This window comes from Hemitrygon akajei, chromosome 24 (assembly GCF_048418815.1).
Source record: "Hemitrygon akajei chromosome 24, sHemAka1.3, whole genome shotgun sequence".
In the NCBI taxonomy this organism is placed as follows: domain Eukaryota; kingdom Metazoa; phylum Chordata; class Chondrichthyes; order Myliobatiformes; family Dasyatidae; genus Hemitrygon; species Hemitrygon akajei.
Window position 1 is genome coordinate 5,458,737 of NC_133147.1, and position 24,263 is coordinate 5,482,999.

General features: G+C 47.4%; 1 protein-coding gene across 1 annotated transcript in view; it reads left to right on the plus strand.

Annotated features, from left to right (window-relative positions):
* The window catches only part of irak1 (interleukin-1 receptor-associated kinase 1), a 120,936-nt gene that overhangs the window by 57,082 nt on the left and 39,591 nt on the right, over positions 1–24,263 (plus strand). Inside the window, exons 4-8 of the mRNA XM_073027902.1 lie at positions 2,224–2,396; positions 4,205–4,284; positions 8,423–8,611; positions 13,353–13,417; positions 23,330–23,444. Coding sequence (XP_072884003.1) covers positions 2,224–2,396; positions 4,205–4,284; positions 8,423–8,611; positions 13,353–13,417; positions 23,330–23,444 — 622 coding nt within the window. The remainder of the gene's footprint in view (positions 1–2,223; positions 2,397–4,204; positions 4,285–8,422; positions 8,612–13,352; positions 13,418–23,329; positions 23,445–24,263) is intronic.

Consider the following 24,263-nt stretch of genomic DNA (forward strand, 5'->3'; position numbering starts at 1 on the left):
AGTGATTCCTTCATTTCCAGCCCTTTGTCTTTTCCATTTATCACTTTTACATCATTTTTACTTCATTCCCACTCCCTACTGACACGGCTTCACCTTTCACCTTCAGCCTTCGACTTCCTCCCCTCTTCTTATTCTGGCGCCTTCCCCTCTCCTTTCCAGTCCTGATGAATGGACTCAGCCCAAACTGTCAGCTGTTTATTCCTCTCCATAGAAACTGCCAAACCTGCTGAGTTCCTCAATAGTTTTAGTAGTTTCAATAGCACCGTTTAATATCAGACAAATGTATGCGATGTACATCCTGAAGTTCTTGTTCCGTGCAGACATCCACGAAAACAGGTGTCCCAAAGAATGAAAACATTCGAACTCCAAAGCCCCCCCACTTCTCCCCCCACACACCGCAGCAGTAAAGCAACATCCCTCACCCCTCACTAACTTCAGCAAAAAAAACAGCATCCTCCACCCACCAAGCAAGCAGTAGCAAAGCGTCAAGAGAGACCATAATCTGCAGTACAACAAGAACTATTTGCTCACCCAACAATTTGACATCTCTCTCTCTCCCTCTCCCTGCTAATGGGACAGTGAGGTGTCACCGTTTCACAGCGAGAGGGAGACATAACCAAAACAACTTGCTGATTTGCAATGATGATGATGTCTGTCACATTCTCCAACTCAAGAACCGGCAATAAATCTTAATCTGAAATAAACAGGACTTGTCCTTTTTTTCTTATATAAAAAAATACAGAATTTTTTGTAACTATCTCACTAATCAATGATAATCTCTGCTTAGAATTACCATGGCACAAACAGGAAAATTTTCAGAAGATAATAATCTCAGGAAGATGGCACCAGTGACCAACAGCGACATCTTGCAGACAGCTCACAAAACTACTGGATTCTTCTTCTGCATTTACTTCTTCTGAACTGAGATCGATTGTGATTTCTCTTTTAAGAATGAACAATCTGGTGCTTCTGCGATCTCCTGGGGGATTCGACGTGGGTGAGACTCTGTGCCGGTTCCTAACGGCGGAACACAAATCCGTGGTCGGCTCGATTACTCCACTTAAAGCGTTGAGCGAGATTAAAATTGTCGAGGACAAGCGGAAGACAACTGGCGCTCGGCGACATTTGCCTTTCACAGCTCTCCCTCTCTCCTTGCTGCTACCGGCGGGCAGATGGTGCAGGAGTCTTTTGGGTCCCACGCCGCTGGGTTCAGGAGCTGCTGTTGCCTGCAACCATCGGTCTTCTGGACGAGCTCGTCTCAGTGCTGAACACGCTCCGCAGCTGTGGGCTCAGTTTGAGGATTCTGCGGTTCATGTTCCTTCTGGATTTTCTTTTAACTATTTGCGCTTCAGTACTAAACTGACTGCAGCCGTGACCTGCGGCCATTGTCATAGTGCCAGGGACTGCCATCAGCACAGTGCTGAGAACTCACTTTTGGGGGCTGTGGTTACTTTTATAAGTTTCCTTTTTATTATTTGTACGAATTGTTCTTTTTTTTTTGCACATTGGGTGTTTGATAGTCTTGTGTGAGTTTTTCTTTGAATGGGTTCTGTTGTGTCTCTTTGTTTTGTGGCTGCCTGTAAGATGATGCATTAGAGCAGGGGTGTCAAACTCATTTTAGGTCACGGGCCGGATTGAGCAAAATGCAGCTTCATGCGGGCCGGATCAGTCGGACGCAGCTTTCGTTGCCTCCGTTTTTTCAGCCTGCTCTCATGTGTCTCAGTCTCTGCTATAACTACAAAGTGTTTCACTTTACAAATTCCGTTTCTTATGAAGAAGACTGCCGAATAAACACTAAAAACCCTGAAAACCTGGTACCTGAATAAACTCAGCATTAGCCATATCATACGCCATAGGCGCTTCGATTACTGGGACCAGCTTTAATAGTAATTAGATATTATCTCGCGGGCCAAAGATAATTCCACCGCGGGCCGGATTTGGCCTGCGGGCCTTGAGTTTGACATATATGCATTAGAGGCTTGTTGTATGAGAGTGTTTGATGGCTCTGGACCTGAACTTGCTGGAGTTTAGCAGAACAAGGGGAATCTCATTGAAACCTGTTGAATATTGAAAGGCCTGCCAGCTCGGCCATGCTATCGACGTTAAAACAGTGGCAAACATTTGGAAATGACCTGTGACAGCGATGCTTTCTGAAGGACCGTGCCACTGTGAACACAAGTGCCTGCTTTCACTGACTGACGACATGCCGTTCCTGTGTTCCAGGGAGACCTGTCCCCCGTCCACCACTGCCCCAACATGGTACAATGGATGGATCTGCCCCCGCCCGCCGCCCAGCCCCCGCCTTCGGTCACCCCCGCCCTCCAGCAGGTCGGGCTCCGAGAAGAGCTTCAGCGGCAAGCTGAGTGAGAAGGAGACGGCGACCATCGATTCTCCCGGTAAGTGGGTAGAGCATGCTGCTGGGGTGGGGTGGTGAGCCAGAGGGGCAGGTTCTCTGTCAGGTACTGGCATCGGGGCAGCGTCAAGCATGGGGTGGGGGGGGATTCACAGTACCACAGTTAGGAGGGCTGTTGCCTGATGGTGTTAGAAACCGAGGTTTGATCCCAGTCTCCTACACTGTGTGTGTGTGTGTGTGTGTGTGTCTGTGTGTTTGTGTGTGTGTGTGTGTGTGTGTGTGTGTCTGTGTCTGTGTGAGTGAGTGTGTGTGTGTGTGTCTGTGTGTGTGTGTGTGTGTGTGTGTGTGTGTGTCTGTGTCTGTGTGTGTGTTTGTGTGTGAGAGATAGGGGTGAGGAGGGGTTCGGGACAGGGAGGTGGGAATGTGGGGAGAGGAGGGGTTCGGGACAGGGAGGTGGGAATGTGGGGAGAGGAGGGGTTCGGGACAGGGAGGTGGGAATGTGGGGAGAGGAGGGGTTCGGGACAGGGAGGTGGGAATGTGGGGAGAGGAGGGGTTTGGGTCAGGGAGGTGGGAATGTGGGGAGAGGATGGGTTCGGGACAGGGAGGTGAGAATGTGGGGAGAGGAGGGGTTCGGGACAGGGAGGTGAGAATGTGGGGAGAGGAGGGGGTTCGGGACAGGGAGGTGGGAATGTGGGGAGAGGAGGGGTTCGGGACAGGGAGGTGGGAATGTGGGGAGAAGAGGGGTTCGGGACAGGGAGGTGGGAATGTGGGGAGAGGAGGGGTTCGGGACAGGGAGGTGGGAATGTGGGGAGAGGAGGGGTTCGGGACAGGGAGGTGGGAATGTGGGGAGAGGAGGGGGGTTCGGGACAGGGAGGTGGGAATGTGGGGAGAGGAGGGGTTCGGGACAGGGAGGTGGGAATGTGGGGAGAGGAGGGGTTCGGGACAGGGAGGTGGGAATGTGGGGAGAGGAGGGGTTCGGGACAGGGAGGTGGGAATGTGGGGAGGATGAGGCTGTCGGGTCAGGGTGTCGACAGTGTTAGGATGCCATGTGTTCTTGATGGAGATTAAATGGATGAAGTGAGGATTTGTGCAAACTGAGCATGTGCAGATGGCTGGCAATGTGTCCCTGGTGTGGGGCTGGGCAAGGTGCTGGTGTTGTTGGATTAGAGTTAGACCACTAGGCTTGGCAGCAGAAATAGGCCATTCGTCTCATCAAGTCCATGCCACCATTCCATTTCTATTCTGGCTGATTTATTATCCTTCTCAACCCAATTCTCCTACCTTGCCCCCGTACCCTTCGACACCCTTACTGATCAAGAACCTATCAGCCTCCTGCTTTAAATATACCCAATGACTTGGCCTCTACAGCTGTCTGTAGCAATGAATTCTTCTGGCTCAAGAAATTTCTCCTTATCTCTGCTGTAAAGGGGCATCCTTGTATTCTGAGGCTGTGCCCTCAGGTCCTAGACTCCCCCACTGTAGGAAACATCATCTCCATAGCCACTCTATCTGGGCCTTTTGATAGATTTCAATGAATCCCCCCCCCCCCCCCCCCCCGTTGTTCTAAACTCCAGTAAGTACAGACTCAGAGCCATCGAATACTCCTCGGATGTTAACTATTTTATTTATGGGATCATTCTCATGAACCTCCTCTGGACCTTCTGCAATACCAGCAAAGCCTTTCTTCGATTAGGGGTCCACAACTGCTCAATTGTCAGCAGAATAAAAAATAACGTAGGATTGCGTGGGCTGTGCGGGCCAAAGGGCCTTTTCCCGACACCCTGTGTTGATTGCGGCGAGTCTCAGATGATGGAGCCACTGACACTGAGTCTTCTCATGATTGCCTTTCAGTTCCTTCCGATGTGGCACCTAAGGACAAACTTCCACGACCACCCAGTCCTCCGGACAGCTTGTTTACGGACCTCGGCAAGGTAATTCCAGGTTCCAGCCACAGAGTATATCATTTCCAAACAATTCCAGGTTCCAGCCTCTTTCTTTTTTTACAATTATTTGTTCACCAGCAAAACCCTGTACGATAATCAAGGCAGTTTCAAATTAAATTGCGGTTTAGTAGTGAGTGGTTCGTTCAAGTCAAGGTCAATTTCAAGTTTAATTTTCATTCAACCACACATGAATACCCATGAAATCAGCCAAATGAAACCGCCTTCCCCCGGGACCAAGGTACAAAACACAGTAGTGACAGTCATACACAGCATAAGGCGCATTTAGCACGTAGTACTATAAACTCGAGAAAGCTTGTAAATGCTGGAGCAACTCAGGAGGTCAGAAGCATCCATGGAAATGTCGGGTCGAGACCCTTCATGAGGACTGAAAAGGAAGGGGGAAGACACCAGAACAAAAAGATGAGGGGTGGGGGTGAAGGCGGATAGCTGGAAGGTGACAGGTGAAGCCAGGTGGGTGGGGAAGAGGAAGGAATCTGCCAGGAGAGGAGAACGGACCATAGGGGAAAGGAAAGGAGCAGCTGCACCAGGGAGAGGTGATAGGCAGGTGAGAGGGAGGTAGGAGGCCATAGTGGGGAATAGAAGTAGAGGGGAGGGGGAGGCACAATATATTTTCTGGCACCCCATAATGTAAAAACTTGTGTACTGTCCACTAACATGAAAAAAATAATTCTGCTTTAAATTTTTATTTATCTTTAAACCTAGCTTATACTGTACTTGTGCGCTGTAGAACTGCTCCAATACCCTTGTAATCCTTGAGCTTGATGCTTTTTCGCAAGAGTTGAAATGTCTGATTCTAGTTATGACAGCAAAAGCCTAAAGCCCCCACGTGTCCGAGCAGTTTCTGATTTTTTGTGAGTATGTCGTTCACTGTACCTCTTTCAACAAAGTAGGAGGATGGAAGAGCAGTTTGATTCTTCTCCAAAGACCAGGAAACTTCATATGACCATGTAGCTACAAACCATTTCTGAAAAGCATGTTTGCTTTTTCATCATGCTGAATTTCAATTACTTCTTCTTGCAAATTTTCTTTCTGTTCTTCCATCTTGCAAAGAAATGCATTAATTACCCAGTCCAGAATTTCCAGTTTGTTCAGATCCTTGAATCGATGCTGAAAGTCCTTCTTCAGTGACTGCAGGTGTAAGCAGTACTCTTGCAAATCACCGTCTATGAATGAGATTGCCATACTTTCCATGCAGGAAAACTGTGAGAACATCCTTCTCCCAATGTTTTGCTTATACATTTCCAATTTTCCGATAAAAGTGGACACTGCACTTTTTGCCTGGATTAAGTAGAAATTCTCACCCTGCAGTTTCATATTTAGAATGTTAATTTTGTCATACAGATTGGCTGGGTATGCCACATCTCCACGTAAAAGTTCAATCTTGTTTTCCAAGCTCTTGTCGACTTTGAGGAAAAATTCAACCGCAGTGTCAGAAAGATCAAAGAAGCATTTTAAAGTGCAGCCTTTTGACAGCCAATGCTCTTCAGTGTGAAGAAGCAAGCATTTAAACTCTTCATCATTATCTTGGCATAACTGGCAAAACATTCTATCATTTAATGGATAAGCTTTAATTTTGTTACTAGCAGATATTGCAAGAGTCATGCTTGAAAAAAGTCACTGGCTGAGGTTTTTTGCTGCGAGGTGTTGACGATGAATTACACAATGGATTGCAAACAAACTTGGAATTTCTTTTTTCATTAATGCTACTAAACCAGCATTGCAACCTGTCATATATGGAGTTCTAACTGTTGCACAAGAAATCATGTTCCTAACCGGGATACTTTTATCCTCAATATACATTTTGAGATCATCATAGATTGATTCTCAATTTATATTTGTTTTTAACTTTTTAAAGAAGAGAATCTCTTCATAAACTTTTCCAGTTTTGATAAACTGTACATATGCTATTAGCAATATCTCGTCGTCTCGCACAGTTCATGATCCAGTTGTATCCCAAGTTCTGTCTTTTGTAGCTCTGTGCCCAGTTGATACTCAATGTCTTCACTCATTTCATCAAAATGTTGAGCTGGAGAGTTATTACTCAGAGGAATTGATTTTCAAATACTGGGATCATTTTGAGAATAGTGGTGAGCACTTCTGATACAGCAGCGTTATTAATCTTTCACCAAATGTATGAGATTTTCCACACCTTGCTGTCATTTTGGAAATGTTATAAGAAGCAATGAGACCTCTAGCATGGTCATTTTTAGCTTTCTTGGCAAATGACTCAAGTGTGCAATGCTTTTCCAATGCTTCTTTCATCTTCTGTTACCGAGTAATACCAGAAGTAGCTTTTTCCAGGTGTCTTTTACTGAAGTGTTCCTGCAGTCTTAATGGTTTTATGCTTCATTAGACAGTACAGTATTACAAATAAGTATTACACATGAGTCGTCGCTGATCTGACAGAAATGGAATAAGACCAGGTATGTAACATTGTATTCACACACTTTCTGTAGTTTCTGTATCTTAGCAGGATTAGAATTCGAGGCTTCACCACCTTCAGACACATTCGTATTTATCCATCGTTAATGGGGCTAAATTAAAATAAAAAGTTTACACAAACTGGGAATGCCTATCAGATGTTAACAACAGCAGCGAGTTGACATGGATGGAATGATGGTAGCGGCACACAAAGGAACAGCGAGGTGAAGATGAGGACGATCACAACAGCGGAAATTACGTTGACAAGGATTCAGATTGGAATCTGAATGTTGGTTGGGGCAGAGCTGGTGTTCGGCAAGCTCCCTATATACTATTTCAGTTGGAGTGATTGACCAGTCAAGTAAGGTCTCATAATCCCCAAAGATGGTTCTTGACTGCACATACGAAGCTGAGATCACTGAACACCTCAAGAGGTATCCTTGGGGTCGGCAGGTTCACTGGTTAACTCTATTTCACCATTTGGTTCCGGCCGGCGCTGTATCGTTGCACGACCTGTTTTCCATTGATCTGTAGAGAAAGTTGAGAGCGTGTACTTGACTTATCAACTGTTAAATTGCATGAACTCGTGATAACCCCCATCTCCCACGCACACCCTTCTCCCATTCCCCTTTCCCCCCTCTTTCCCCAGTTGATGTTTTGGACTGAGACCCTTCATCAGACTGGAATGTCGACTGCTTACCGCTGTTCCCATCTAATTTTTAGTAGTCAGTGTGCGCAAAAATCTTATGTTGTGCAAATTTTTTTTCCTGTGACAAAAGTATGTGTGCACTGAATGCACACATGGCACAGTTTATGTAGGTTTACAAAATATTTGACATAAAACTGCACAGAATAACAACAAAATAGCATACGTATTTAAGTCATTCAGTTATTTTTTCTCTCTCCTGTCTTTGGCATTTACCCATTCTTCGTAAGCTTCCATCCAGTTGATAGCTTTTGATTCTCATTAACATATCCAAATGACATTCACCTAAATGGTTTCTTAGCTTGTTTTAGAGTAGATTCATTAGGCTAAAACCTCGCTCACAGTCCGCACTAGACAATGTCCATCAACTGTGCAAGGTCGCAAAACTGTTAATTTTGAAGTACAAATGCCACCATCTGAGCAAAATTTGAAATCAGTTTGGATTTAATCTTTGCTTGCACGGAAAATTTGAAATCATTAAACTGTCTAACTATTACAGTATTTTCAGTTAGAAAATCATGATATTGGAATGCCGTGATTCAGCTATACAAACCGAAACAGGAAAGGTGAGGTGATGTAAATTACTGACATGCATTGTGGTGTTTGGAAACCGGACTAACTAGTTAAAAGAAACATTTAGCTAAAAGATTATTTTCAATAAGTGTAATTATTAATTACTGTATTATTTTAGGTAACTAACCTTTTGTGCACATATTAATTTCCTTTGTGCGCTGGTTGAAGAACGTGTGCGCGCACACTTAGAGGGAACATAGCTGCTTACTCCTCTCTGTAGATGCTGCCTGAGCTGTCCAGCATTTTGCCCAGATGGGCATATGTCTGTAAGGACAATGGGCTGTGTAGGAGGGAGGAGTTGAATATGGAGTAGACTATAAGGTCAGCACTACAAAGGGCCCGTGCTCCTCTGCAATGTCCTATCTTCTATATTCTGTTATAAATGTTTTCTTCCTGCTGTCTTAGGACCCTCCAGTGTCTCGTCCAGTGACCCTACCCTCCGTTACGAAGAAAGTGTTCTACTGGCCACTGAGTGAGCTCAGAGAAGGCACGTGCAATTTCGCGAAAAACCAGAAGATCGGTGAAGGGGGCTTTGGCTGCGTTTACCGGGCACTGATGCGGCACACCCAGTACGCGGTCAAAAGGCTGAAAGAGGTAAGCAGCGAGGAGACGTGCCTCCTCTGATGAAGTCAGCTCTGGGGGTGTTGGATATGTCCCTCGCTTACTGTGGGAGATGACCTTCAGTTTAGTTACATGAACTTGAGTACTTCCACAGAGAGTGGTAAGTGGGTCTCTCAGTTAATGTCCCACAATCTCTTTGACCTCCTACCATTACTTCCAAGCAGGAAGTACCTTAGCTTGAGGACAAAGACTTAGGATGGGAAACAACTTCTTCCGCCAGGCCGCGGGGCCACGGAACTCCCTGCCACACCCAGGTCTCAAGTGCAAACCACCAGTAGTGTTGCACTCTTTACTTTTTAACTCGTGTCGTAAATGTTAATTTTCAATATATTTTATTACTTATTTGTGGTAGTATAGTGGAATAATTTGGGGTGGCTGAGTGGGGATGCATCTCCACTAAAGGAGGTGTAAGGTGCTCCTTCCCTCTGCTAGCCTGCAGGTCGCCCTTGGGCAAGGTGTGGCACCTGCTTCGCCCCCCCCCCCACCTTGATTAGGGTCACGTGAAGCCATGGGAGGGGGTGATGGATGATCGTATGAGCTGCTGGTGTACATCACAACTCCTGGTCATGTCACCACTGACGCCAGGCAGACAATCTCTGAAGAGATTGGTAATGGCTGGGGTCACCCGTCTTGTAAAGACTCTGCCCAGAAGAAGGCAACAGCAAACCACTTCTTTAGAAAAGTTTGCCAAGAACAATCATGGTCAGAGACTCTGATCGCCAATGTCACACGACACAGCACATAACAATGATTATGAAGATAGTAGGTTCTAGTTATTTGGGAAAACTCTTAAAATAATAAAAACGAATTGAGAAAATAGCCAGGATTCCCTCAGTTTAATTGCTGCTTAATTGGGACAGGAGACTTTTGTTGACTTGTGTGGCCATTAGACACCACGCTGTGCTTGGATCGAACACTTTTAAAATAGCATAAATTGTGTGTGTGTTAGTTTTTGTCACTGAGAGTTGGCGAGAGATAAGCAGTAAGTCAATTCTGAACTGTTTGCTCACTGCAGTTTGTGGCATTCAGGCTTGGAGATGCCGAAAACAGCCGGGAGTGAAATCAAACGGTTTCACTGCTTTAAAAAGTTAGGAACTAAAAAGAATTTGAAGGTATCAACAGGCATCTCGATTATTACAGTGAAATTGAAAAGGATACAATCATTGGAGGTGTTGTGTGAAAGCAGTCCATTATCTGTAATAAGTGTTCTTGTTCATTTACTGTCAGTCGAAAGGAGACAACAATGTACACTGGATGAATTCTTCTGTTGAAAACTATTGGGAGCTAATGCCCATTTTTATAGTACTGTAATAGACAATAGGTGCAGAAGTAGACCATTCGGCCCTTCGAGCCTGCACCGCCATTCTGAGATCACGGCTAATCATCTACTATCAATACTCGGTTCCTGCCTTGTCCTCATATCCCTTGATTCCCCTATCCATAAGATACCTATCTTGAAAGCATCTAGAGAATTGGCCTCCACTGCCTTCCGAGGCAGTGCATTCTAGACTCCCACAACTCTCTGGGAGAAGAAGTTTTTCCTTAACTCTGTCCTAAATGACCTACCCCTTAATCTCAAACCATGCCCTCTGGTACTGGACTCTCCCAGCATCTGGAACATATTTCCTGCCTCTATCTTGTCCAATCCCTTAATAATCTTATATGTTGCAATCAGATCCCCTCGCAATCTCCTTAATTCCAGCGTGTACAGGCCCAGTCTCTCTAACCTCTCTGCGTAAGACAGTCCGGACATCCCAGGAATTAACCTCGTGAATCTACGCTGCACTTCCTCTTCAGTCAGGATGTCCTTCCTTAACCCTGGAGACCAAAACTGTACACAATACTCCAGGTGTGGTCTCACCAGGGCCCTGTACAAATGCAAAAACATTCCATTAGCCTTCTTTACTGCCTGCTGCACTTGCTCATTCACCTTCAGTGACTGATGAACAAGTATTCCTAGATCTCTTTGTATTTCTCCCTTACCTAACTCGACACCGTTCAGATAATAATCTGCCTTCCTGTTCTTCCTCCCAAAGTGGATAACCTCACACTTATTCACATTAAACGTCATCTGCCAAGTATCTGCCCACTCACTCAGCCTATCCAAGTCACCCTGTATTCTCCTAACATCCTCATCACATGTCACACTGCCACCCAGCTTAGTATCATCAGCAAACTTGCTGATGTTATTCTCAATGCCTTCATCTAAATCGTTTATGTAAATCGTAAACAGCTGTGGTCCCAATACCCTGTGGCCCTGTGGCACTCCACTAGTCACCGCCTGCCATTCCGAGAAACACCCATTCACCGTTACCCTTTGCTCCAGTTTTCTATCCATGTCAATGTCTTCCCCCCAATGCCATGAGCTTTGATTTTACCCACCAATCTCCTATGTGGGACCTTATCAAATGCCTTCTGAAAATCGAGGTACACTACATCCACTGGATCTCCCTTGTCTAACTTCCTGGTTACGTCCTCAAAATCCTCGTAATGTTCTGAATTGCTCTGTATTTCATTTAAATACGTAATTTGTTACTCAGTTAAATGGTAGTTTGTCTTTTTTTAAAATTCCTTTTTAACTATTTCCATGAAATTTTGGCTCATTGGAGAAGCCACTTAATTAGGCCAAAATGTCCTGGTCCCGATGTGGCCCAATTAACTGGAATCCACTGTTGTGTTTGAGATATTTGTACTGTGTTGTACACCTTGGGTCTGGAAGAATGTTGTTTTGTTTGCCTGTATACATGTAGATGGTTGAATGACAATAAACTTGAAAGGAACGCGCAAAGAGGCAGTGACACTAAGGGACACTTAAGAGACTCTTATGGATGACCCAAAAATAGAGAGAAGTGTTAGATTGATCTTGGAATAGGTTAAAGAGCCAGCTCAACTATGTGGGCCGAAGGGCCTGTACTGTTCTTTGCAAGTGCTTCTTAAATGATAGTATTGCACTTGCTGTAACCACTTCCTCTGGCAACTCATTCCCTATGATCGTCTCCATCCTGCATCTTCCACTCGAGCAGCACAGTGGCGAAGCAGGTAGAGCCAGTGACCCGGGTTTGATCCTAACCTCCAGCACTTTCTGTGTGTGCAGAGTCTGAATGTGTTCCCTGTGGGTCCGTACCCTACCCCGGGTGCTCTGGTTTACTCCCAAGTCCCAGGAACATGCGGGGTCAGTCATAGGCTGGTATAAATTCCCCCCAACGTGCAGTTGAGGGGTAGAATCTAGGGGTGAGTAGAATAAGAGAGTCTAACTTATTGTACACGAGGCCCGTTCAAGAGCCTGATAACAGTGCGATAGAAGTTGTCCTTGAGCCTGGTGGTAAGTGTTTGGATAGTCCGTACAAATGGTTAGTTGGTGGTCAGCACAGACTCAATGGGCCAAAGGGCTGTATTCCCAACACCACTGCCTTTTATTTACTATTAGGACAAAGGTGCTGAGATAATGTAGCCTCCAACCCGAAGATACAAACATCTATTTGCCCCCTCCCCCTTCTCTCGTCTTCCATTCTGCATTTTGGACCCCCTCTTACCCCTTCTCATCTTCCCACCTGCTCATCGCCTCCCCCGGTGCCTCTCCTCCTTCTCTTTCTCCAATGGTCTACTCTCAGATTCCTCTTTCTTCAGCCCTTCACCTCTTCTACCTATCCCCTCCCAGTTTTTTACTTTGTACCCCCCCCCCACCCGCCCACCTTCCCACCTTCCCACTCACCTGGTCTCACCTATTACCTCCCAGAATGTACTCCATCCGCTGCCCTCCCACCTTCGTTATTCTGCCTTCTTCCCCCTTCCCTCCTGTTCTGATGAAGGTCTTGGCCTGAAAGATTCAAGATTGAAGTTCATATTCATGTGATGTCAAAACATATGATGGGATGTGTCATTTACATTAACAACCAGCACAGCAGAGGGCGTGCTGGGGAAAGCCCGCAAGTGTGCCAACAAAATGAAACGTCGAATGTTTATTCCCTTCCATAGATGCTGCCTGTGTGTGTGTGTGTGTGTGTGTGTGTGTGTGTGTGTGTGTGTGTGTGTGTGTGTGTGTGTGTGTGTGTGTGTGTGTGTGTGTGTGTGTGTGTGTGTGTGTGTTGCGTTGCTTTGCTGTGGATTTCCAGCATCTGCAAAATCTCTTGTGTTTATGAGATAGCAGCCCGGTTAACATCAGCTGATCTTACACAGCGCAGAAGTCTGTTAATCAATTACACTCAGTAAGCACTTTAGTAGGTGCCACTGAGTGTGTGTGTTCATGGTCTTCTGCTGCTGTAGCCCATCCACTTCGAGGTTGGATGTGCTGTGCGTTCAGAGAAGCTCTTCTGCACACCACTGTTGCAACGTGTGGTTATTTCAGTTATCGTCACTTTCCCGTCTGGACGTTCTCCTTTACCAAGGCATATCGGCCCACAGAACTGCTGCTCACTATTTGTTCTTTTGTTTCTCGCACCATTCTTTGTAAACTCTAGAGACGGTTGTGCGTGAAAACCCCAGAAAGTCAGCAGTTTCTGAGATACTCGAACCATCAACAATCATTCCACAGTTAAAGTCACATTTCTTCCCCATTCTGGTGTTTGATCTGAACAGCAACTGAACCTCTTGACCATGTCTGCACGCTGTTATGAACTGAGTTGCTGCCACATGATTGGCTGATTAGATATTTGCTTTAACGAGTGGATGCACCTAATATAGTGGCCACTGAGTATATGTTCTCTTTTCAATTCAGGATGCTGATTTGGACTGGAAGACGGTGAGGGAGAGCTTTTACACTGAGCTGGAGAAGCTTTATCAGTAAGTAGTGTTAATCTTGGTTGATTTGCAAAGCGTTGTGGAGAGGACAGGATGGTAATGAAACATCCAGCAGCACCAGAAATCAGTGATCAGAGTTCAATTCCTGGCACGCTCTGTAATAACTCTGTACGTTCACCCCGTGGCCGAATGTTTTCCTCCAAGTGCTCCAGTTTCCTCCAGGATTCCATAGGGTCAAAGACACAAAAAGCAAAATGGAGGGAATATAATAGAGCAAAAATTAGCGGGAAGTTAGAGGATTGGGAAAATTTTGAAAAACAACAGAAGGCAACTTAAAAAAAATCATGAGAGAAAACATGAAGTATGAAGGCTAGCTAGCCAGTAATATCAAAGAGAATGCCAAAAGTTTTAACGAATATGTAGAGAATAAAAGAGAGGTGAGAGTGTTGAAATGAGCAACTGGAGCAAACCCAAGTGCAGGACACAGGCACGGAGATTGAGTTAGGATGTTCACACGGGCATAAATGCCGAACAGCAAGCAGGAGGGATCTTGACACAGAGCCTTGACTCAGAGAAACAGAATCTCATTGGTACCTTGAAACTGGAGCTAAACTTAGAACAAATGGTTCTAAGCAATCAGGAAACATAGTTTACTCACAGGAAAAAGACCAACGTCCTTGCATCTAGTGGTTGTGATATAGGTGTTCTTATACCGAGTCTTTGATGGAAACCAGCTGTACCATCATTAAAGAGAATTGGAAGCAATTTGGGAAATTAACAATTGGGACCATGGCGTAATCAAAGAAAATTAGGAGCAAGATAGGGAATTAATGATTGGGACTGTGACCCCCCCCCCAATGGAGCTTCCAGGTGACCCACCGGGTTTGTCCGGATGGTCCCGATGGAAATCACGGAGGAGGGAAGGGTCCAAGATGAAGGAGCGGGAAATCCAGGAGCGTTCCTCCAGGCCGTATCCTTCCCAATCGACCAGGTACTGGGGGGCCCTGCCTCGGCAGCGCACATCCAATAACTGCCGGACAGTGTATGCGCTGGGTGGGTGGTCGTCAGAGACCCAGGTGGGTGGAGGTGGTTCGGTAGGAGGGCATAAAGGGCTGACAGATCCCAGCTTCAATTGGTAAATGTGGAATGTAGGATGAATGTGCATAGATATGAGTAGTTTGAGTCGAACCACTGAGGGATTGATAATGCTCTCAATCTGGAATGGTCCCAGGAAACGGGGGGGGGGGGGGGTGGAGTTTCTTGGGCTCGTTCTTGAGGGGGGATGTCTTTAGAAGAGAGACAAATCTTTTGCCCAGGCTGATAATCAGGTGCAGGAATCCGATGGCGATCGGCAGTCCTCTGGTTGCTGTTGGCTGAGCGGAGCAGGGCCGCGTATGTGTCTTTCCAGATCTTGCGATACCGGCGGAGATGGGCCTGAACAGAAGGCGAAGCAATGTCATCTTCATGAGCGGAGAACGGGGGGGTTGGTGACCGAGGGAGCATTCAAAGGTGGTGCTGACCAGGGAGTTGTGGGTGTACTCTACCCAAGCGAGATGGCTGCTCCAGGCAGACGGGTTGTTGGCGGTTACACAGCTCAGTGCTGCTTCCAAATCCTGGTTAGCCCGTTCTGTTCGACCATTCACCTGCGGATGAAAGCGGGACGACAGGCTTACTGAGGCACCAAGGGCTTGACAAAAAGATCTCCAGACTTGAGAGGCGAATTGGGGGCCCCGGTCAGAAATAACGTCAGAGGGAATCCCGTGAAGGCGGAAGACGTGGTGGACGAGAAGGTCGGCTGTTCCCCGAACTGTAGGGAGTTTGGGAATGGCTATGAAGTGCATGGCTTTGGAGAAGTGGTCCACCACGGTGAGTACGGCAGTGTTCCCATGTGTAGGGGGTAGTACTGTGATGAAATCCAATGCAACGTGAGACCAAGGACGGCTAGGGACAGGTAGGGGACGAAGCAACCTTACAGGTGGTCGGTGGGAGGCTTTTCCACAGGCAGAGACAAAGGAACAGGTGTCAGTGTCCACAGAGGGCCACCTGAAATGTCTCTTCAGCAGGGACAGAGTCCAATCGATCCCAGGATGGCAGGCGAAACGAGACATATGCCCCCACTGGAGAACCTGAGATCGAACGGAGTCAGACACAAAGAGGCGTTTGGAAGGTCCATTGCCTGGGTCTGGCTGAGTTCGTTGAGCCTCTTTGACAATGGCCTTGATCTCCCAGGTGATGGCGGCCACTACACAGGATGGCAGAAGGATGGTCTTGGGGTTGGGAAGGTCCTCCTCGGAAATGTAATGATGGGAGATGCCATTGGGCTTGGACCCCGGACGATAGGTGAGTGTAAATCTGAACCGACCAAAAAATACTGCCCAACAGGCCTGGCAGGAATTCAGGTGTTTGGCAGTTTGGATGTATGCGAGGTTCTTGTGATCGGTCCAGACGATAAATGGATGTTCCACTCCCTCCAGCCAGTGCCTCCACTCCTCCAAAGCAAGTTTGACGGCTAGTAACTCCTGTTTCCCTACGTTGTAATTTCGTTCGGCAGGGGACAGCCGGCAGGAAAAGAAGGCACCGGGATGAAGTTTTTGGTCAGGGCCTGAATGTTGGGAGAGGACTGCTCCCACCCCAGAGTCGGAGGCATCGACCTCCACAATGAATCGACAAAAGGGGTCCGGTTGGACGAGGGTGGGAACAGAGGTGAAACGACTCTTCAGCTCGGAGAAGGCAGCGTCTGCTTCGGGATCCCAGTGAAAAGGGGTCTTAGGAGAGGTGAGTCGAGTAAGGGGCGCTGCCACCCGGCTGTAATCCCTGATGAAACGACGATAAAAGTTTGTGAACTCCAGAAATCGCTGGAGCTGCTCAAGTGTCGTAGGTGTTGGCCACTCCGCCACCACCCGGATCTTTTCAGGATCTGCTTTCACTTGCCTGCTCTTGATGATGTATCCCAAGAAAATGAAGAAACATGAAATTCACACTTCTCTGCTTTTATGAATAGTTTGTTCTCTCAAAGCTTCTGTAGAACCCGACAGACATGGTGGGTGTGTTCCTGAAGATTGCTGGAGAAGATTAAAATGTCATCCAAATAAACAGACAGGAAGCAGTTAATGAAATCTCTAAGGACATTGTTTATCAGGGCTTGGAAAACAGCGGGAGCACTGGTGAGACCGAATGGCATGGCCAGCTATTCCAAGTGACCAAGAGGGGTGTTGAACGCTGTTTTCCACTCATCTCCCTCCCTTCTCCTGACCAGTTGATAGGCACTTCGTAGGTCCAACTTGGAGAAGATGGTGACTCTGTGAAGTGGTTCGAACGCAGAGTTGAGAAGGGGCAGTGGATATGTGTTCTTTATGGTTATGCTATTTAGGCCTCGGTAATCAATGAGTGAGCTCTCCTCCTTCCCCACAAAGAAGAAACCTGCACCAACAGGGGAGGATGAGGGTTGGGTAACGCCTCCATTGCCTCCCTTTCTGGTCGGGACAAGTTATACAGCCGACTGGTGGGTAGAGGGGCCCTGGGGAGAAGGTCGATTGTGCAATCATAAGGGCAGTGTGGAGGCAGGGAAAGGGCCATTTGTTTGCTGAACACTTCTCCCAGATCATGTTACTCTGCTGGAACCTTGGAGAGGTCACGGGTCTCAGCAGCAGACGAGGTCGTGTTTATTTTCACAGGGGACAGGGCCGATTGAAGACAAGTGGAGTGACAGAATGGGCTCCACCTGGCTAATTTCCCAGTGGACCAGTCAATGTGAGGATTATGGCGGACCAACCAGGGATACCCAAGAACTATAGGAGCTTGAGGGGAGGAAATTAAGTTAAATTGAACCTGCTCCTGATGGTTCCCAGAGAGAATTAGAGACAGGGGTGGTGTGCAGTGTGTGACCTGGGCCAGAAGTCTGCCGTCCAGTGCCCGGGCCTCAGAGGGGCACTCAACATCTCCTGAGGAATTCTGGCCTGGGAAATTATGTCCTCATCCTGAAGATTGCCCTCAGCACCGGAGTGTTTGTTGTAACATAAAGTTGCCGGGATCTGCATCCTGGTTCTGGGAACGGAACGGAATGTTGTCGGGCTTACCAGGGTCCCCCTTTCTATTGGTGAGCCTTCCCTTTTGGTCAAAGGGGACAGGTAGCTCGGAAGTGGCCGGACTGGCTGCGATATAGACACTCGCCCGTTCTCAATCTCCAGAGTCGCTCAGTGGGGGAGAGGCAGTTCCGTCCCAGCTGCATGAGTTCCTCTCCCGGGGCGGTGGAAATGGCCGGGCTGGGAACTACTCTTGGAGCAGAAGGAGGAGAGGGACTTGTTCTTGTGGGAGGCGGGAATGAATGCTGTGGAGTGACCAATGGTGGTGGACAACCAGATCTTTCCCTATGGCGTTCTCGAAGACGGTTGTCCAGCCTGGTGGCTGGGGAGATCAGTGTATCCAGGCTGTCGGTGTCATCTCTTGCCGCCAACTCGTCCTTCACCATGTTGCTGAGGCCATTCTGGAAAATCCCTTGGAGCGCCTCATCATTCCACCCCGAGTCGACCGCTAACGTCCAGAACCCCACGGAGTACTACGGGAGCCCTGATGGAGGGTGAGTAGACGCTTAGTGGCATCTTTACCACAGACGGGGCGGTCAAAGATCTTTTGAATGGGGAATGAAGAGCAGATATCCAGCTGACTATCCCACGCTAAGGCACTTCCCCGCAACAACCCCAACACCTTTGACTTGTCCGTGGATGACTGCTGATCGAACACCAAGGAGCATTGCAGAAGGAAGGCCCGGCACTTCCCCAAATCCCCAGCGTAGAGTTCAGGTGGGGGCGTTGCTGATACGTAGAGGGGGTTGCCACTACCGACTGTCTGGACTGGTTTGAGTGAGTTCCAGGAGAGGATGCGGTAAGATTTGTGGATAAACAGTCCACCTGGTCACCGATCTTCGTTATGTTAGCTGACAGGGAATGGAGGTTCTCCATGACCTCCCGGAGGAGTTGATCGTGCAGACCTGGTAGGGAGCCCTGGCTGGTGAGGACTTGTTGCAGGGTCTTCGTGTCCGCTGGGTCCGTAGTGACCCGTTTGTCTGTTGCGACTGGAGCGAACCCAAGTGCAGGACACAGGCACGGAGATTGAGTTTGGATATTTACACGGGCATAAATGCCGAACAGCAAGCAGGAGGGATCTTGACACAGAGCCTTGACTCAGAGAAACAGAATCTCATAGGTACCTTGAAACTGGACCTAAGGAATCGAGAAACATAGTTTACTCACAAGAAGAAAAGACCAATGAACTGGCGACTAGTGGTTGTGACATAGGCATTCTTATACTGAGTCTTTGATGGAAACCAGGTGTGCCATTGTTAAAGAGAATTGGAAGCAATTTGGGAAATACACGATCGGGACCCTGGCATAATCAAAGAAAATTAGGAGCAAGATAGGGAATCAACAATCGGGACCATGACAGAGAGTGGATATCAGGCCACTGGAAAATGATGCTAGAAGGGTAGTAATTGGGGGGGGGGGGGGGGATGAACTTTAAAAGTATTTTTGTGTCAGTCTTCTCTATGGAAGACACCAGCAGTATGCCAGGAATACGAGAGTGTCAGAGGTTAGAAGTGATTATTGTTGCTATTCCTAGAGAGAGGACGCTTGGGAAAACTAAAAGGTCTGAAGGTAACACACACAAAATGCTGGAGGAACTCAGCAAGCCAGGCAGCATCTGTGGAAAGCAGTATAGTCGACATTTCGGGCCGAGACCCTCCATCAGGACTGAGAAACAAGATGAGCCAGAGTAAGAAATAAGTCACCTGGAGAAGATGGACCGCACCCCAGCGAGACTCCAGAGGCATTAGCAATGATCTTTCGGAATCACTGGATTCTGGAATAGTTCTGGGGGACTGGAAAATTGCAAATGTCACTCCACTCTTTAAGAAGAGGGGGAGGCAGAAGAAAGGAAATTATAAACCAGCTAGCCTGACTTCAGTGGCAGGGAGGATGTTGGAATCTACAAACCCCATTTCCAGAAAAGTTGGGATATTTTACAAAATGCAATAAAAACAAAAATCTGTGATATGTTAATTCACGTGAACCTTTATTTAACTGACAAAAGTACAAAGAAAAGATTTTCAATAGCTCTACTGACCAAATTTATTGTACTTTGTAAATATACACAAATTTAGAATTTGATGGCTGCAACACACTCAACAAAAGTTGGGACAGAGGCATTGTGTTATATCACCTTTCCTTTTAATAACACTTTTTAATTGTTTTGGAACTGAGGATACTAATTGTAGAAGATTTGCAATTGGAAGTTTTGTCCATTCTTGCTTGATATAAGACTTCAGCTGCTCAACAGTCCGTGGTCTCCGTTGTCTGATTCTCCTCTTCATGATGCGCCATACATTTTCCATAGGAGATAGATCTGGACTGGCAGCAGACCAGTCAAGCACACGCACTCTGTGTCTACAAAGCCACGCTGTTGTAGCCCGTGCAGAATGTGGTCTGGCATTGTCCTACTGAAATAAGCATGGACGTCCCGGGAAGAGACGTCGCCTTGATGGCAACATATGTCTCTCTAAAATCCTAATATACGCCTCAGAGTCAATGGTACCTTCACATACATGCAACTCACCCATGCCGTGGGCACTGATGCACCCCCATACCATCACAGATGCTGGCTTTTGCACCTTTCGCTGATAATAATCAGGATGGTCGTTTTCATCTTTGGCACGGAGAACTCGATGCCCGTTTTTTTCTGAAAACTAGCTGAAATGTGGACTCATCTGACCACAGCACACGGTTCCACAGTATTTCGGTCCATCTGAGATGAGCTCAGGCCCAGAGAACTCGCCGGCGTTTCTGCATAGAGTTGATGTATGGCTTCCTCCTTGCGTAATACAGTTCCAAGTTGCATTTCTGGATGCAATGATGGACTGTGTTAAGTGACAATGGTTTTCTGAAGTACTCCCAAGCCCAGGTGGCTATAATTGTCACAGTAGCATGACGGTTTCTTAGGCAGTGCCGCCTGAGGGCTCGAAGATCACGCGCATTCAACAGTGGTTTCCAACCTTGCCCTTTACGCACTGAGATGTCTCTGAATTCTCTGAATCTTTTCACAATATTATGTACTGTAGATGTTGAAAGACCTAAATTCTCTGCAATCTCGCGTTGGGAAATGTTCCTTTTGAACTGACTAACAATTCTCTCACGAATTTTGGCACAAAAGGGGTGAGCCACGACCCATCCTTGCTTGCAAAGACTGAGCCTTTGATGGACGCTACTTTTATACCCAGTCATGATACCTCACCTGCTACCAATTAGCCTGCTTAATGTGGAGTCTTCCAAACCGGTGGTACTTGAATATTCTGTGCACTTTTCAATCTTATTTTAACTCTGTCCCAACTTTTGTTGAGTGTGTTGCAGCCATCAAATTCTAAATTTGTGTATATTTATAAAATACAATTAAGTTGGTCAGTAAAACTATTGAAAATCTTTTCTTTGTACTTTTGTCAGTTAAATAAAGGTTCACGTGAATTAACATATCACAGATTTTTGTTTTGATTGCATTTTGGAAAATATCCCAACTTTTCTGGAAATGGGATTTGTATTACGGTATTAAGGATGAGGTTATGGGGTACTTGGAGGCACACGGTGAAATAGGCCGAAGTCAGCATGGTTTCCTTGAGGGGAGATCTTGCCTGAGAAGTCTGTTGGAGCTCCTTGAGGAAATAACAGGCAGGTTAATGGGGGACCTTGATGATAGGTGCTTTTTTCCTGTGACAGTGCACCGCGTAGACGTGCTCAGTCGTGAGAGAGCTTTTCCTGTGATGGACTGGGCTGCATCCACTACTCATTTCCCGTTCCTGGACATTGGTGTTCCCATACCAGGCCGACAGGATACTCTCCGCTGTGTATCTATACATGTTTGTCCAAGTTTTAGATGACAAACTGCTACGAAAGAAGAAATCTGCAACAAAGAACCCACCAGAGGAACCCGCCGGGTTGAGCAGTGTCAGAGGGAGGAGTCGGGTTTGATAGGTTTCAACAGGTACATTTAATGTCAGAGAAATGTACACAATATACATCCTGATATTCTTTTTCTTTGCAAACATAAATGAAAACAGAGGAGTGCCCCAAAGAATGAATGACAGTTAAATGTTAGAGCCTTAAAGCCCCCCCCACAGCTGCCCCCCATGCAGAAGCAGAGCAAAGCCACGACCCCACCAGCAAAAAAGCATCAGCAACCTCCACCGAGCACTCAATCGTGCAGCAAAGCATCGATAAAGAAACAGACTTGCAGTACCCCCAAGACTACTCGTTCACCTGGTATTCGACACACCACAGGCTCTCTCTCTCTTCCTAATTAGGAATAAGAGGTGTCACTGTTTCACAGCGGGAGGGGACACATAACAAACAACTCGCTGATTTACAACATTAAAAGTCCATTGCGTTGCTTTTTCTGTGCTCTGTGCCCAGAGAGGCACCAGAAAGGTGCAGCTCTCCAGACACACAATCCCCTGCAGCTAACCCGCTGCTCCTGATGTTCCATGTTCTCCCACGACGCTTCAGTCAGGGGCACCAGCTCAGAATCAGCCCATCCCAGAGCCTTGAAAGTCTGGAACCCTGAAGGCGCGCTAGTCTTCCAGGCCGCGTACTTGGGATATCAAAAAGCGGCCGGTCGTGAGGCCCTGGGACGGGTCCCATTCCCACAAAGGACCAAAGTCAGAGTGTAACTCCAGGTCAGGGTCTTCAAAAGAACCTTGAAGGAAAAAAAGAGATCTCAAAGATAGAAATAGAGCTGTTTGCAAAGATGCAAGCAAAGGAGTCACTGTTTAGAGCCATCTTGACTTCGCTCCACCTCCAGAAGTTCTCAACCTGAAGCTCTGGCATTCTGCCCTCCACGGCTGCTGTTCAACCCTCCGAGCTCCTCCAGCGGATGGTCTGCCGCAGAGTGCTTGGTTGCTACACCTTGGTTTCTTGATTTAGCCCTCAGCTGCTAAACCTGCCCCTTCACCTCCTCCCTCATCACCATTCAGAGCCCCAGACAGTCCTTCCAGTTCAGGCAAGGGAAGAAAGAGCAAACTCGTTACAGACAGCAGCGGGTCGCTGGCTCTGTAGTAACGTAACGCTAACTGCCACGCTCCCATGTTCTGGGAGTATGGGACCGCGCGCGTTTCCTCCCACGATTCAAAGATGTACGTGATAGGAGGTCACATTGGTGTAATTGGGCAGTGTGGGTTCGATGGGCCAGAAAGGCCTCTTACTGTGCTGGATCTCTAAATTTTAAAAAGCCCGCAAGTCGTTCAAGGTCATCTACTGTATCCGGTACTTCTGGTGCTCCTCTACATCAGTGAGACCTGACTTAGACAGGGGACTACTTCATCAAGCAGCTTTGCTCTGTCTGCTACAAAATGTGGGTCTCGTGTTGGTTAACTATTTTAGTTCCACTTCTCAATCCAACATGTCGATCCATGGCCTCCTGTACTGCCATGATGAAGTCACTCTCAGGTTGGGGGAACAGCACCTCATATTCCCTCTGGGTAGTCTTCAACCTGATGGCATGAATATTGATTTCTCCCCCTCCCCACTTCTCTGTCTTTCCATTCCCCACTCTGGCTCCCCTTTTAGCCCTTCTCGTCTGCCCTTTTCTCCTCCTCTCTTTCCCATGTCTACTCTCCTCTCCTATCAGATTTCTCCACCTTCAGCTTTTTACTTTTGACCTATCACCTCCCAGCTTTTCACTCTATTCCCCCTCCCCTACCCACCCACCTTCCCTCTCACCTATTACCTGCCCCCACCCTCTTATTCTGGCTTCTCCCCCCCCTTCCTTTCCAGTCCTGACGGATTTCGACCTGAAATGTCAACTGTCTTATTACTCTGCAGAGATGCTGCCTGACCTGCTGAGACCCTGCAGCATTTTGTGTGTGTTGCTCAGTTGTGTGAGACTAACCGCACCTCCCACCTTGGACCCCCGCAGGTACCGACACCCGAACATCGTGGACCTGGCCGGCTGCTGCGTGGAGGATGACATCTACTGCTTGGTGTACACCTACATGCCAAACGGCTCACTACAAGAACGCCTTCAGTGTCAGGTACCTGCGATTCTCCCTGTTTCAGCTTCAGATCCCTTTATTCATCACACAAAGAGCGAAACGCACAGTGAGGTGCGTCGTTTGCGTTAACAGCCAACGCAGCAGAGGTTGCGCCGCGGGGCAGCCCACATGTGTCGCCACACGTCCCGGCGCCAACAATGCGCCAGCAAAGCAAGTCCCTTTCCTATCTCTCCCACCCACTTTACTTGTCGCTGACACACCCAAACCTCAAAGCGAACGATGAAATGTGTCGTTTGTGTCAACGAGCAACACAGTCTGAAGGTGAAGCCGCAAGTGTCGCTACACATTCCAGTTCCGACATAGCGGACCCGCCACCCGCCAAGCCTAACCCCGTACGTCTTTGGAATGTGGGAGGAAACCCACGCGGTCACGGGCGGAACGTGCCAACTGCGGTGGCAATTGAACCTGGGTCACTGACACTATGATAGCGTTATGTGAACCACGCCACCCTTCTACCTTCGATCACTTCCTCTGGCACAGAGACAGGTGAATATCTGGAACCCTCCTCCATGAAGACTAGATCGTAAAATGTAGGAGTGGAGTCCATTTGGCCCATCGAGTCTGATTCCTCCCATTCAGTCGAGACTGATTAGTGTTCCACCTTCTCCCCATAAACCTTAACCACCTTACTGAGAGCTTTAAATGCATCTGATGACTTGGCCTCTGTGTCCCTCCATGCTGATGGATTCCACAGATAAGGGGCATTTAACAAAAAAAAAATTACATTTTGAAATATCAAGGAATTGAGGGGCGCTGCTTCAACAATCCACCATCAAAGGTCCCCACCATTTCCTGGCA